This window comes from Aquila chrysaetos, chromosome 6 (genome assembly GCF_900496995.4).
Source record: "Aquila chrysaetos chrysaetos chromosome 6, bAquChr1.4, whole genome shotgun sequence".
Lineage (NCBI taxonomy): Eukaryota > Metazoa > Chordata > Aves > Accipitriformes > Accipitridae > Aquila > Aquila chrysaetos.
This window is the reverse complement of record NC_044009.1, coordinates 21,086,605-21,101,381: the sequence shown is the minus strand read 5'-3', so window position 1 is coordinate 21,101,381 and position 14,777 is coordinate 21,086,605. Positions and strand designations below refer to the sequence as shown.

The 14,777-nt window shown below is 37.4% G+C and overlaps 2 protein-coding genes across 7 annotated transcripts in view; one reads left to right on the top strand and one right to left on the bottom strand.

Annotated features, from left to right (window-relative positions):
* The window catches only part of DNAH7 (dynein axonemal heavy chain 7), a 127,416-nt gene that overhangs the window by 111,162 nt on the left and 1,477 nt on the right, over positions 1-14,777 (top strand). Inside the window, 4 exon segments of the mRNA XM_030017391.2 lie at positions 622-774; positions 2,642-2,819; positions 4,258-4,361; positions 4,770-4,996. Coding sequence (XP_029873251.1) covers positions 622-774; positions 2,642-2,819; positions 4,258-4,361; positions 4,770-4,976 — 642 coding nt within the window. The 3' untranslated portion in view covers positions 4,977-4,996.
* SLC39A10 (solute carrier family 39 member 10) overlaps positions 5,175-14,777 on the bottom strand; it is a 134,393-nt gene continuing 124,790 nt past the window's right edge. For 5 of the 6 annotated variants that reach the window (XM_030017384.2, XM_030017385.2, XM_030017381.2 and 2 more), the window contains 2 exons: positions 13,830-14,020; positions 5,175-8,422 (listed from right to left, as the gene is read on the bottom strand). In XM_030017384.2, coding sequence (XP_029873244.1) covers positions 8,264-8,422; positions 13,830-14,020 — 350 coding nt within the window. In that variant the 3' untranslated portion in view covers positions 5,175-8,263. The remainder of the gene's footprint in view (positions 8,423-13,829; positions 14,021-14,777) is intronic. The other variant, XM_041124036.1, reaches the window with a different exon arrangement.

Sequence of the window (14,777 nt, the reverse complement as noted above, 5' to 3'; positions counted from 1 at the left end):
ATTTGTTCTCAGTAGGAATCAAAAGCTACTGATGTGCAAAATACAGAAAAAAAGCAGGAAAAAAGTCAGTTTGGGTAATTTTTATTTATCTGTTATAGCTTCAGGCTGATGAGGCATTTAAAAAAAACAAATTAAAAAAAAACCTCCCAAAAACCCCACAAACGCCACTCCGCTCCCTGTTAAAGCCAAACTACAAGCTGAAAAGTCTGCCACTTTAGAATAAGGCACTTGCAGCAATGTCACAGAGTTTTGAGGAAACTTTAAATAATAATAAAAAAGAGTATTTACAGTTAGTAAAACTGAGAAGTGCTCTGGGAAGACCATGTTTCTGAGGAAGGATGAGAAGGGAGAATTTTCCAGTATGTGCAGTTTTCTCCAAAAGAGGCTATGGACCTTTTCCCTGACGAATCTAGTGACTAACTACCAGATCAGACAGAAGACTGCAGTAGCTTTTTATGAAATCCATTATGTCCATTATTCTTGTTTTCAGTGTTGCTCCTGTCTGACTTAGCTAGAAGTTTATAGCATCTGTTGGACAGAGTGTGATGTTGATTTTTAATTGTTAAAGCAAGCCTGTTAGGCAAAGTATTTTGACATCTTCCTTTCCAAAATTTCTTTTAGGGGCTAGTAGTGATGTCTGCCGAACTGGAAGAAGTGGTAAGCAGCATTCTGAAAGGCAAAATTCCAGGACTATGGATGAGTAAGTCTTACCCAAGCCTCAAGCCTCTGGGCAGCTATGTGACTGACTTCCTTAATAGACTGAAGTTCTTACAGGTGAGCATGCCCATTTATGCAAATTGTTCAATGCCACTTATTATTTTTGTCTATTGATGTCAGGTGACATCTTCACAAGTGAACACACACATTAATTACTTCCACTGAGTAACTGACAGGTAAAGTTCAGTTCATTTGTGCATCTGTTTTGTATAGCTGTTTGCTCATCGCAGCATCTAATGAAGCACTACATTTTGCCACATACCCTAAACCTCACAAACAGAGCTGCAGTATGTCAGTAATACTGTATGACAGAATTGGCCTTATGAAGTGAATTTACCAAGGGCTTCTTAAACTGCACGTAGATCTGGTGGTGGTAATGAAGTTAATTAAACTAGAACTTAGGAAAGCACTGTTGAGTTCCTTTTCCAGTGAGCAAACTTAAATTAGTAAAACATTTTGACACAAAATCTTATGTTAAAGTCAAATACCAAACTTTAAATAAAGTGCTGGAGAAGAAAGCTGGATGAGTTAGGGAGAATCAGTGGGGTTCCTTCACCTGTAAGAGTGCAGATTCCCAAAACTGAGTTTAAATGAGTAATATCTAGAGTTTCAGCACCATTCTGTGGCTTAGTAATCTCAGCCAGCTGAAGAAAACCAATCTCACCGCAGGTTGCCTACTCCATACCTGTTATAAGAGCAGGTCCCAAGACAGACAAAAGATCTAGGAACAAAAATCATAAGTAAATTAAAAAAAAAAAAATTTAAAAATCAGAAGAAGCATCCAGTTTTAGGCCTAGAAGGTTATTCAGCAAATCTGCATTTCCAGAGAACCTCTATTTTATGTTTTTGGACACACATCACCGAGCCAACACACCTCAGTAACTTCCACTTTCATCTGTAGCAAGCCTGACAGCAGTATGTGTAAAGAACAAAAGTGCCATTTCTTAAACAGAATCCAGGACAGAAATTAAACTTGTACAAATGGAAAACTGCCAATAGCTATGAGGATGATTTTTTATTTCTTGAATGGAAACCTGCTTATTAGTAGAGACAACTAGTTTAGTTGTCTTCACTGTAATTCTCTTCAGCAGATAGTTGTAGCAAAATTTTTTCAGACATTATTCAAAACTGATGTTTGCAACAATCAGAAAAAGTTCTTCCTGCATGCAGTAAATATTCACCACTGCAACAGACCTCACATATATTACAAACAAATCCAATGAATTTTGGCATTTTTAAAAATAATTTTTATACAGAGGCCTCCACAGTGTAAGCTATTAAAAAAACCCGCAAACAAACCAACCAACCCAAACAAAAAAAACCCCTCCCTGTCCCCCTCCCCCGAATCAACAGAAGTTCAATTAGGCCACATATCCTCCTCATGAGGAAATCATCCCTCCTCATCTTCAACTTGCTGTACACACTTACAACGTGTGACACTGGCCCTGGAAGGGAGATATGACCCTTTCAAAGAGAAAACAGCCTGCAAAAAAAAAAAAAAAAAAATCTGTCATTTGCACAGAGAAACAAAGGTCAATGCTGAACAGCCTTCAATAATGAGAGAGAGAGAGAAGGAGAATTGAACACTCATTTGATGAACTTAGAAGGATGATGTATGTTTAACAGACTTAGTCTGAATAAGTCAAGCTAAGTATTTCCAGGCAACAGTGTTGGGGTTTTTTTGTTTGAGGGTGTTTAGTTGGTTGGTTGGGTTTTTTTTAAAAACAGAAGCTAGTGACATTTTAAAAAGACATGGCAGCCATCCAGAGTTCCACTGCTTTCAGAAAAGAAAAAGATAATCCTGGATTCACAAAGGGAGAAATTACTTCTGCTGTTATTCTAGAAGATATTTGCTTTCCTAAATACTAAAAGAAATAAAAGGCAGTTTTTTTCTTTTGTCCTCCTCTCTCTTTTGCTGCTGCAGCTGTGGTATGAAAATGGAACTCCACCGGTCTTCTGGATTTCGGGATTCTTCTTCACTCAAGCGTTCTTAACAGGTGCCCAGCAGAACTATGCCAGAAAATACACCATTCCAATAGACCTACTAGAATTTGACTATGAAGTGCTAGAAGATAAGGAATATGAAATTGCTCCTGAAGATGGTGAGTATGCATGACACAATTATCTGCCTTTGCTGATATATTCAGAAGATAACATTAATTTGCAGACTCGGAGTTACGCAATTAAGTTAATGAATTCAGCTAGAAAACATACACAACTGCACTGCTCCCCATGAGATACACAAAAAGCGAAGAGGCAAAATACTATTTAAGTCCTTAAAAATTTAAGATTAGTGAGATTAGTTCACCTCCTGTATTAGCACGCAGATGATAAATAACACCAACAGAGGACACTCCTTACCCCAAACTTCCCACAACTGATCAAACTTTCAAGTGGTATGAAGCTTGCCTCCCCCTCCCCCCCTTTATTTCACTCCATTAGCATATATGTCTGAAGATGCATATTTTCCTAAGCCAAGGAAAACCAAATATTTACTAGAGAAGTTGGGTATGCTACTTCAACTATGCCTAGAAAAATATCTTATGGATATGATCACAATGTGCAAGAGGGGATTGCTTGAGGGGGAAAAGTCCTATTTTTCATCAGACCACTTTATTATATATTACTTAGGTTTCAGCTGCAGATATGTTTGTTAGCCTGTCCTTCTTTAGAAAAAAGGACAGATTAAACTGAACTGTTCTTAATACTCTTTTTAATACTTTTCTGAGGATCAGTTTGACTGGAAGTTGTGTAAAAAGGGCTTGGCAGGTTGCGGGAGAGCCACATCCAGTCATTTTCTGTTGGGGCATGTTTACTTTTTGTTTTAGAAGTCACAGTTTTCAGTCTACATAGCAGGAAGGTGCAAGTTTGATGAAAACCAGATGTTGCTGTCACTTTTTTTTTTTCTTCTGGAGAGCTGATGGAATGACAGCTGTCATTCTGTCATGTCATTATGACATGTCAAAATACAGGTATTTATGTTTTTTAAACATTTAAAGACTTCTTTTTTTCTTTACTCCCTTAATGAACTGCTTGAGAAAGGTATAAACAAGTGGCACTTTGAAACATCAGCAATTAAACAGTGTGAGGACTAACTAGTGAAAGACTGTTTATACGATCAAATCTCCAACTTTGGAAACAGTAAAGCTGACAATATGTAGTACATACAGGGAAGTCTGTAATAATGACAACTGTAAAAATAGCGTCCTGTACTGTGGAATAATTTTTCAGCTCTGTCATTCAACGTTCAACATTCAGAAAAGGCTGGATACACTATGATATTGCTAGACATTGTAACTTTATAAAACTTTTTAGAATTGTAATCATAATAAACTGTAATGAAGTATAAGATGTTATACTCAAAGTTTGAGTGTTATACTCAGTTATTTGGTCATCACTTGGAGCACACAAAATTGACAAAGTAAGTCCCACTCACTCAGTTAACCGACATTTTGCAAAGTGCATTGCACTAGCTGCTGCTCTCAGCTAGAAGACATTTTCAGTTTTTGCATAATATAGTATCTCTTCCAACTGATTCAGGGGTCTACGTTCAGGGATTGTTCTTGGATGGAGCACGCTGGAACAGGCAAACTAAGAAGCTAGGAGAATCTCATCCAAAAATCCTCTATGATACAGTACCTGTGGTCAGTATCTTTTGTCTGGTGACATTTTATATATAGTATTATATACCAACAAATACTGTAGTACTAACACTCCCAAGTTCTAGTGTTGAAGGAAGTAACAGGGTAATTCTTAAAAAAGAAAATGATTTAACTGAAATGTTTTGTGTTGAAATAGAAATTAAGTGTCTGAGAGGAGCTGAGAATCCTTTGCTAATAATGACAGTGACAGAAGTTTGGTGTTGCATATTATGGGAGAGGAAGCAATCTGCTAAGAAAGAGGAAACAAGAAACTGGTTTTCAGGGCTATGTGTTAAAAAGCAAACAAAACAAAAAGCCGACAATGTCAAGATACTTTGGCCAAGCCAAAACTGTTTCCCTATTTTTTTTTCCTAACCAAGATGAAAAGGATTATTTTATTCTTTACTGCAGATATGGCTAAAGCCGTGTAAGAGAGCAGACATTCCACAGCGACCAAGTTACCTGGCCCCAGTGTACAAGACCAGCGAGAGAAGAGGGATCCTGTCAACTACAGGCCATTCCACCAACTTTGTCATCGCAATGACTCTGCCTTCAGACAAACCGCAAGAACACTGGATCAGGCGGGGTGTGGCGTTATTATGTCAGCTTAACTCATAAACCTGTCACAATTTACGCAGGTAGGTGCATTTTCCAGATCACTTACAAGGGATGTATGTCAGTCCTGAAATTTCACGTAAAAAGAGAAATCAAAATAAGTTTGTTTACAATGTTGCATTTGTGCCTTTCATGAGATTTGAAAAAAAATACTAAAATACACAGGTGCACAATAAAACCTTATAAAAGCCAACAAAAATATCTGCTCCTTGAATAATTTTATTTTCTGAAGGCTCCTTATTTATAAGGAACATACATAAAATGAACACAACACTGTTGACAATGAACAAAACAGCATTTGATCATTTCCAGCTTTATAAAATTTTAAAAAATGATTTAGTTATAACAAAAAGACTGATAGCTCAGCAAGTTATCTTATAGGACCATAATCACATTTTAAACCATAGACTCAATTGTTAATGGGGAGGGGAAAGAAAAATTTAAAATAAAAAAAAAAAAAAAAAATCACACTGCATCTAGCAACTACAATATTTTCTAAGCATAATCACAGCAGATTGAGTGCAATGTGATCTACATCAAAATTCATATGGGATGTCACACGGTGACAGCATTGTAATATACAAGTAACATTTATGCCCTCCAACAAATACAAGTTAAATGAGACTCTGGATTCAAGCAGAATGGAATGTTGAAGCCAAGTAGAAATGTAGTGGAATTCAGATTGTCTGTAACATGACTCAAAAGCGTACATTAGAATCACTTGGAATTCAATACTGGTGGAAAATACAGAAGTCACAGCTGTTACACTGCTCTTCATAACTTGTAATAAATACTAGAAAATTAAAGGGAACAACCCATATTTAATGAAAAATACAGTACCTACCTTCAAGGACCATGTTTTTCCCTTGTCTGAAGATGGTCTTGGAAGGAAGTTAACTATTTTCCTACAGAGGCAGTGTATTAAGCTATAACCATATTCCAACTAATACAAAAGTAAATATACTACCTGAAGTACAGAAATCTTCATTTGAAAAGAATTAAAAGAAATAAACTTTAAAAAATGATTTGACAAAATATCAGTTCAACCACATAATGACCCCCTTATACTCGACAGAATTAACAGAAGAGGAAAATTAAGGGTCAGTTTAATACATAAGAAACAGGCTGTTTAAACTTAGATCCTCAGAAGGTATCCAGTGAGTTAAGTCTCTTTGAAAATGGTATTCAGTGACCTAACATGGGCACTATGAAAAAAAGTCACCCAGGATATTTACACTGCAGAAATTCAGTAATCTGAAGCTAACAGTGTGTTTTGCTAATTAGGGTCCAACAGTAAACGTGTTTAAAGAAGAAAAAAGAAAACCTGAATTCAGAGCATCAAATGGTTGCATGCCTGAACTCTGGGCTTTTGGCTTCTTCACTGAAGAAACTGCACCCTTTGAAATGGACCCTTAATACTGTTTCTTGATGCTGCACATTAGGAAGAAATACTGGCAAGAACCAACCAATATCTTTAAAACATGAGCTGCTCTCACTAAAAACTAAACTGACCAATAACGCTTCAAAAAATAAAGGGCCACAGGAAACACACATTAATTTGAAATGGAATGAAGATACCAACTGGCTCTTATTAAAGGCGTTAGGATCAGTGTTTTTAGCAGCTACACTGGCACCAAGCAGACTGAAACAAAACTTACGGCACATAGTCAAAATACAGCTTTTACCTGGCATACACATAAAAGAAGACAAACTGTATGTTTTAAAAAAGGCTACTACCATGCTTAGGACTGGTACTACAGAATCAACTTGCACTCCTCACAAACTCACAATTTTTTTAAGGAGATGGGTACAAGAAGAACTAACTCATGTCTGGCAATATAAGCATATCGGCACAATCCGATGTAGGACAGCTGATCCCAGCGAGTTAAGGCCCAAATTTGCAGTCTATCCTTCCCAATTACACATACCACAGTTCTATCACGTCTGCTTTTTAATACTCTAATTTAAATACCAAAATGGTAAAAAAATATTATAGAAATTAACTCCTTTATGCTGGAAGTAGAAATCTTCTTACATACCCTCCACTGCCAGAAATGGCCGGTGCTACAATGTCTGATATCAAGGCATTGTAGAAACAGATTTTGATCTGATATTACAGTATTGTAAATAACCTACCAGTACTACATACAGAGAGCATTATTTAACCTTTGTGCCCAGGTTCAGTAACTACCATCTTGCACTTTGGATTGTTTTAACATGAAGACGAGAAAACAGTCCAAAATAATTGTTTAAAAAAGTGGAGAAATTCCCATACGGATTCTCTGTTAAAAGAGTTTGCACAAATTCACAGCCACAATTCTTCAGTAGTTTATGCTGCAAGTGGCACACAATACATGTTTAGCATCTGTAAAAAAGAATCAGAAATAGCTCAATAACTCCAACATCAGGGATTTCCCCAACCTAACGCTAATTCTACTGCATTTTGCATTTTCCTACTAATATCAAGGAACAAACATCAAATAAATCTTAGTCAGGAAAAACATTGTCAAACTGGTCCTCGACAGAACATAGCACTTTGCAGCGTATATTGCAACAGCCTGCCTTCTTACACATGAAGTTTATAATGACGGAGTGCAGCTTAACACATACTCTAAGAATTTAAACAGTGTTTAGGTTTTGGGTTTCTTTTTTAAAACTTAAAATGGCACAGTGGTTTCCAATCACGTGCTGTTGTAAGATTTAACACTTCAAGTCACCCATATGCAGAAGAATCAGCACAGAATGAATAATATACACACACACACACATATATATGCATGCATATCTGTATATATCTATATATCTATCTCTCTATATATACATATAGATATATAGAGAGATAGATACGTGTGCTACTTAATACTTATGTGGCACTAAAAGCTTACATAGGTTCCTTGCAGAGGTATGAATTTCAGCTGTAACATTTTCTGGGTTCTGTTCAAATGTACTAATGAAACGGTATTTTCCCAAATGAGAAGATCATTCACTGTACTTTTTCTTTCTTAAGCAAGCAGTGCTTCCTATATAGTACACTGAACTTGGCATTTATTTCTCGTATTCAGTATTTCCTAATTGTCGATCACTTGAGTTTAGAAGATGCATTGGGTGATATCATCTGATTTGAATTAGAAAAAAAGCAGAAGTTAATCTACACAGAAATGAATACACTGTAGTTGTGTAAGTAGTGCAAGCCACTGCTTTTCCTCTGAGCAATGTGCATACAGTGAAACAGTGCAGACTCGAAGCCATACAGTAACATTATTGTAACCACAGTGATTACCAGAATTAGGTCAAAACTGGATGTCAAGCACAATTTTATCTTCATAGAGGGCAATCACCAGCATGATGGCAAATCCAAGAAGCAGGCCTAGATTCTGAAGAATGAACTGCCCCACGGGACAATAACCATGCTCTTCATTATCTCCATCTCCATGAAGCATTTCTGGAAGCTAAAAGGAAAAACAATTTAGCAAGTTATTTCACCTCTATTCCATTTATACACAGAAAAGTTTACAAGGTGATATTGTCAAGAATAAACACTCCAGGATTCAGTTATAAAACCAATACACTAAGACATAGCTTAAACTCTACCTAACCAGTACATTTGATTAAAAACATGATCACATAATGTATTTACAAAACAAACTAAAAATGCCTTTCCTTTCCTTTGAACTTTTTTTTCTTAAGCTCTTACTGGATCACACATCTACTTGAACTTCAACTTCCTCAAGGACCAGCCCAGCACTCTCCAAGTTCTGCTCTTTTGAGTTCTTTTACTCAATTAAAATTGTCATGCTCAAATAAACATAATAAAAATCTTTAACTATTTTTACAGTAATTGCATTGCTATAAATATACCCTTTACAATTACTTTGCTGATTAACTTAGCCATTCATTTGTCATGTTACATGCTTACACATATTCACATACATGTCCCTTTTAAATATGGGAATAACAGCTATAAGTAATTCAAGAGAAATTCTATGTGAAGCTATAAAAAAATTCTGAAAGCTCTGGATATTCTATATATTCCTCACCTATGAAGAAAAGTCAAACAGTACTGACAAAAGCAACAAATCAATAATAGTGGTCTTGAAAGATGTAAAAATAAATCTTATTAAGTGTCTTACAAAGCCACCCATACAGAAGAGAAATAAAATATTTTACAAAGAAATTATTTCAAGAAAGCATGAAGTAAATGAAGGAATTCCTTCAAGACACACTTAGTACAGAAGAACAAAATGGAAACTTCAGGTAGTACACAGCATGAGTCCTATTTATTGCTCTTCATTAGATAGGCTAGAATAGTTTTAGTTATTCCGAGTACCTGAATACTGCACAACAGAAAATGACAAATTATCAGAGCATCAGATCTGCTAAAAACCTAAATATATTACCCATCTGGTCTTGTATTACTCTATTTCAAAAAGATACATAAAGCTGACAATTAATTTGACCCACTGAACATTTAAATATAAAAAAATATACTGGTGTGAAAAATGTTTATCACCTATACCATAGACCAGGCAGCTTAACAGCAAGCACTACACCAAATTACAAAGTACTGTTAAGTCAGTAAGAATAAATGAAGTAATCACAGACTTTACACTACTGAAGATTGCTACATAGCTCTCATGTTGTCAGGCAAGATTTGTTGCAGAATTATTTTCTTTTTAATACATCAGAGTTGTATTTACCAAGTAATACAAAAACCTAATCAGAGAATTGTGCTACAATTGCTACTGCCAATTCTCACCTTCATGTTTCTTGAATGGAAGATCTGCACGTAATTCAAATTTTGTAATCAACTTCTACAGAGACATAACATTGCTGTTCCAACTCTAAAGATGCTGTTAAGAATAATCAAGGAGTATTCTGGCATCTGTTTCAAAGCCTAAGAAGAGCACAGTGCTCTGTCTCTAAAAATTCCAAGGTTTCCAGTCATGGCCATGAAAAGGGAGAGTATGATGAGTAGAAGTGGAAGTCAGCTATGGATAGTGACAGCTGTCATATATTCCCAAAACTGGGGAACTGAACAGCAAGTAAGAGACCCCTTTAAAATAGAAAAAAGGTTGTTTAACAGTAACCAGTGCTATGGGTACACTCCCCATCACTGTCTTAAAAATATTTATTTTTACTGTCGCCATATCCGAAGGGACACGCTCAAGCTCCTCCTTCTTGTACTCAGAGCCTGAGTAGGCAGGCAGAGCAGACCAGTGCCACTTTGCTCTCCCTCAGCTGCAGAATCCCAGTGTAGAAAGGGTCCTAGAAAGACTTTGAGAGGGAAGGAGGAAGGAGGCTGTGCACTGCAAGAACTTGTTACTGGCAAAAGCCCTCCCTCCATCTTTGAGATACAGCCCACACAGACATGAGCACTGTAGGAACCTCTTGCATATTCACATTTACCTGGAGGCAAATCTCCTTGAAGTGCCTCATTTGAATATAGGGACTTCCCAACGCTCTACACAGTACTGCTTCAACTCTGATGTCTCTGCAATGCTGCAGTAGCTAAAGGAGGTATAAACAGAACTTCAGATAGCAGCTTGGTAGGCATGAAGAAGAAATTATTCAGAGAAGCCACAGATGTTTTTTGAGATCTGGTGGAACATGGCCTGGATGAAAAAAAAGGCTTCACCTTAGTATTAGTATAATGGGCTTTAACACTGCTGGTTATCTACTTTGACAGCACATCTAAAGATTACTAAACTTTTTGCTTTATTAGCTATTGATGTGACCAATTTCAGGGACCATATAAAGAGTCTGGTCCTGTCAGCAGAAAAAAAATAACACCTTCTTGAAGCTGAAAGCTTAGTTTCAGCCCTAGAGATGTAAGGAATGAAAAATATAGCAGATAGATGATAGATATACATTTATTTTCCAGTAAGATGAAATGATTCAAGTTGGACTGGGAAGGAATATAGGAAAATTCAATGTACTCATTCAAACCAAAACAGCATTGTCAGGAAGGAGGATATTATGATTATTCTTCTGATAGTTATCACCAAATGAAACATCACAAGAGATCATGGAAAGACTGAAGGATTTAGAAAGAAAGGCCTGAGTTTAGGTTCTACTGGAGAAGAGCATGCTTACCACTAGAAAACACATAATTAGACAAACTTCAGGACAGTTGGATGCAAAAATACCAAAAAGTCCATTCTGAATGGGCTGGTCTAAGGAATGGATGGAGAACTGCACCTATGTGACCCTCTGTCAAGCTAGGGAGGGATCAAAATCTGTTCTTATTAAGTGTCAGATAACAAGGTCTTTGAGAGGGAGGGAGATTATGGAAACATCAAGACAGAAATCTGGTGCAGTTAAGTGTGTCTTGCAGAACCTTTCCTGCTCTTGTTTAGTCAGACCATTGGGGCTTGACTATTTGGTTGCTACTATGATGACTGAGGAAAAGGACAAGGAATAAAACAATGAAAATACTGCTTTCCTTTATACATGATGTCTTCAGTCAAAATAAGTACAGGAAATAAGTATCAGCCACAGGACTTATAAGCACATGGTATTTCAGTAATTATAGGCTACTGTAGAACATCTAAAGTTGCATGAAGGATCACTCTCAGCTACGCAGACACTATTTAGCAAGCCCTGAAAAGGACTTACTTACCTTGTAATAGATTAGAGCAACTTCATCGCTAGAGTGTATTTACAAATTAAAGTCTCCATAATGAAGTGAAATATCCCATGGTGTGATGGCCAATGCTTGGCTTCCATGAGTCCTAGTCATAAAGGACCTAATGGCAAGCAGGACTGAATGAGATGAAGATCACAGGAGCAGCCTCTGCCACTGTGTCCTGCCTTGACCTGTGCTCAAGCCCCCATTTGATGACTACTAATGGGACTAACATGGGATCTTCAGAACCAAAGCTGAGTTTAAGAGAAAGCGCTCAGATGTGGAGGATGCCACCTAGAAGCAAGCTGGAAGCCCCACTGACACTAACTTTCTTAAGCACCAACGTGGCAGTAGTGCTGAACACAGAACTAACCACAGAGGTAAATTTGCTAAAGGGCAGAACAGCCAAGACGGCTTCTGCTGATACCAGAAAATTCAGCGGAAGCTGAACCCTCGCTTTCAGCGGTCTTCACTGATGCTTCAATGATACCACTGAGGCTGAGAAACCAGACTGAGCAGCCATGGCTAGGAACTGGCAACTATTGGCCACAGCAGCAAAGGGCAGAGGGATCTTCATAACGTCAGCTGCTTTAGTTAGCGCCAGGGAAATAATACAATCAATCAGCCCACAGCAGAGCAGACATCTGACAGCCTCAGAGACAGTGATCTGACAAAGATGTCATGCTGTTTCAGTGAGAATTGCTGAAAACCTAAGTCTGTGTCAGTGGCTTGAAGTAACTGACAGATGCCTGCCTGCTTTGACAAGTCAGCCAGTGAGAGTCAAACATCATACGTTTCACTCCTATACCAGTTAACTTTTAAGGAAGCTGCTAAAAAACGTGGTTTGAAAACAGGATAGTCAGCACAAATGTATGCAGGAGAGCAGAACTAGCAGTGTAGGCTAACAAACAGAGCTACCAGGTACAGCAACAACATCTCTGAAGAAAATTTGGAAAGCTGAAGAAAATGCATGGTTTAAAATACTTCAGGACAGTAAAATATTCCATTTTACCCACGACTGAAAACTTAAACAGGCTGGTCCTCATTCCAGTAAACCCAACCCTCTATGGAGATGCCATGAGGTTGAACAAAATCTCTGCTGGAACACCACTCAAAGCCAGAACTCCAGTTACATTTAAGTATTTTTCTATAAGCAGTATGTAGCCACACCAGGTGATCCAAGTCGCAATCTACTGATAATAGGTAGATGGCTACTTAGTCTAGCTGAGGAGAAAAATAACAGTTGTGAGGAAGCTTGCCTTTGCTTTAGGTGTCTGTACTAGGAAAGAGTAGTTTGTGAATGAAGCAACTGAAATCTAGGAAGCCACTCCACAAAAAGCTGTCTGAACCCTTATGAATTAAAGCTTTAACTAGGTTGGAGTTCCTAGTCTAATTGGTTAATAATTTAACACAATACAAGATCTGTCCTTAAAATCCAGGGAAGCGACGCATCTTTTTCTCTGTATATTAAGGCAGAAAGGGGCATTACAAAATACACCAAAAATGAAAATGGATTTCATCATCATTAGGCTTGGGAAAGACAAGAAGTGAGAAAATTGGCTTATTTAAATGCAGCTCTGAAGCTGCTTAGGAGAGAAATCAGGACTGAATATGGACTGATACTGTATGCGCAAGTGCATTACTGCCTGAAGGATCTGGATCTATGGTGTACACACACTAAATATAATGTACCTATAAGTTCTTGATGCAGCAGCATTTTTCCACCAGATAATTTTTTAAAAAGCTAATCACCATAAGAGCTATGTATTACCAGCCGCTCATGCTAAGGGTTCAGACTAAGCTTTCCAGAATGAAATATATGAAGATTAAATTTTAGTGAAGAACTATTCTAAATACTGGATTGAACTCCAGCATCTAATGCCCCATCCACAAAACCAGACATCCTATTTTTATTAGTGGGAAGTTATTATTTTTACTAGTTCATTGGTGGGAAGTGTAAGTGGCTTTCCCAGTCCCCCTGTAGTTTTTGTATTTTAACAGGAGTCAGTGGGAGACTTCGGTAGCAGAAACCCAAACAGGCAAGCAACTATAAAACTTCACATCTCTCAAAGTATCTGCAACATTTTAAAAAGTCGTAGAACAGAAACAGCCATTTACTGTCTACAGATATTTTATGCATATAACAAAAAAAGTTCTGTCATAGGTGCCACTTCAAGTCCTAGGTTTTATGCACGGAATGCAAACATGACACAGAATCATAACAACCTTACCATGTCAACCAATGCCACATAGAGGAACATGCCTGCAGTGATTGCAAAGATCCACAGGGTGATGTTATTAGCATACTGTCCCACCGCTGTGCCTATCAGCATCCCTATGTAAGCCATCATGGCAGACAGGAGGTTGTACACAATAGCTTGCTTTACTGTCATACCTGCTTTAAGAAGCACAGCAAAGTCACCTAAAATGGAGACAGAACACAGGGGTTTGGTATCAATGCTTCTCAGGAGAGTAAGTAGATAAATTAGACTACATTTACTATCTCACCAATCCAAGGCATTGCCAAAGTAAAAATGCTGCTACAGAGGCTCAGAGGAAGACTAGGCAACAGGATATGACAACTCTTATAAGAACTGTATTTATGAACAGCAATCCCTTGATTAAAATATGATTTAAAGGTGCCTATTCATCATGCTGATTGTCAGAAAGGTAATGGTGATTAACCGTTAAAGGTAAATGGAGGAGTCTAGATCTGGTCCTCCCACAGAGAATACATCTGTGCATACAGACTTGTCTTCATAGAAGTTCTTCATGGCACATAAAGCAGAGGCTTAGTTTTGATCAATACCTGTGAAAATTCCTCTTAGTTATATACACCTCATTCTGCAAATTCAAGAGGAGGGTAACAAAGCCTGAGTCCCCACAGAAGGTGACAATGAATTTGAGAAATATAGCACTAGGAAACTATAGCACATTCAGAAACAATGACTTCACATCCATGCTGAATCAGTTTTCTGGTTTAAGACATGCCAGGTTAACCCATTTTATTTTGAATTCAGGACAGGTCTGCTAAAATTGCTGATAGAGGTAGACGTTCTAGAAAGATCTAAATTTTCATCTTGTAATCAGCTTTGATAGTTTTACTCCCTTCAAACTGAACTTTTGTGAATATGAGGAGTGGAAGATGATATGCAGTCATGAGAGTAATTAATATAATA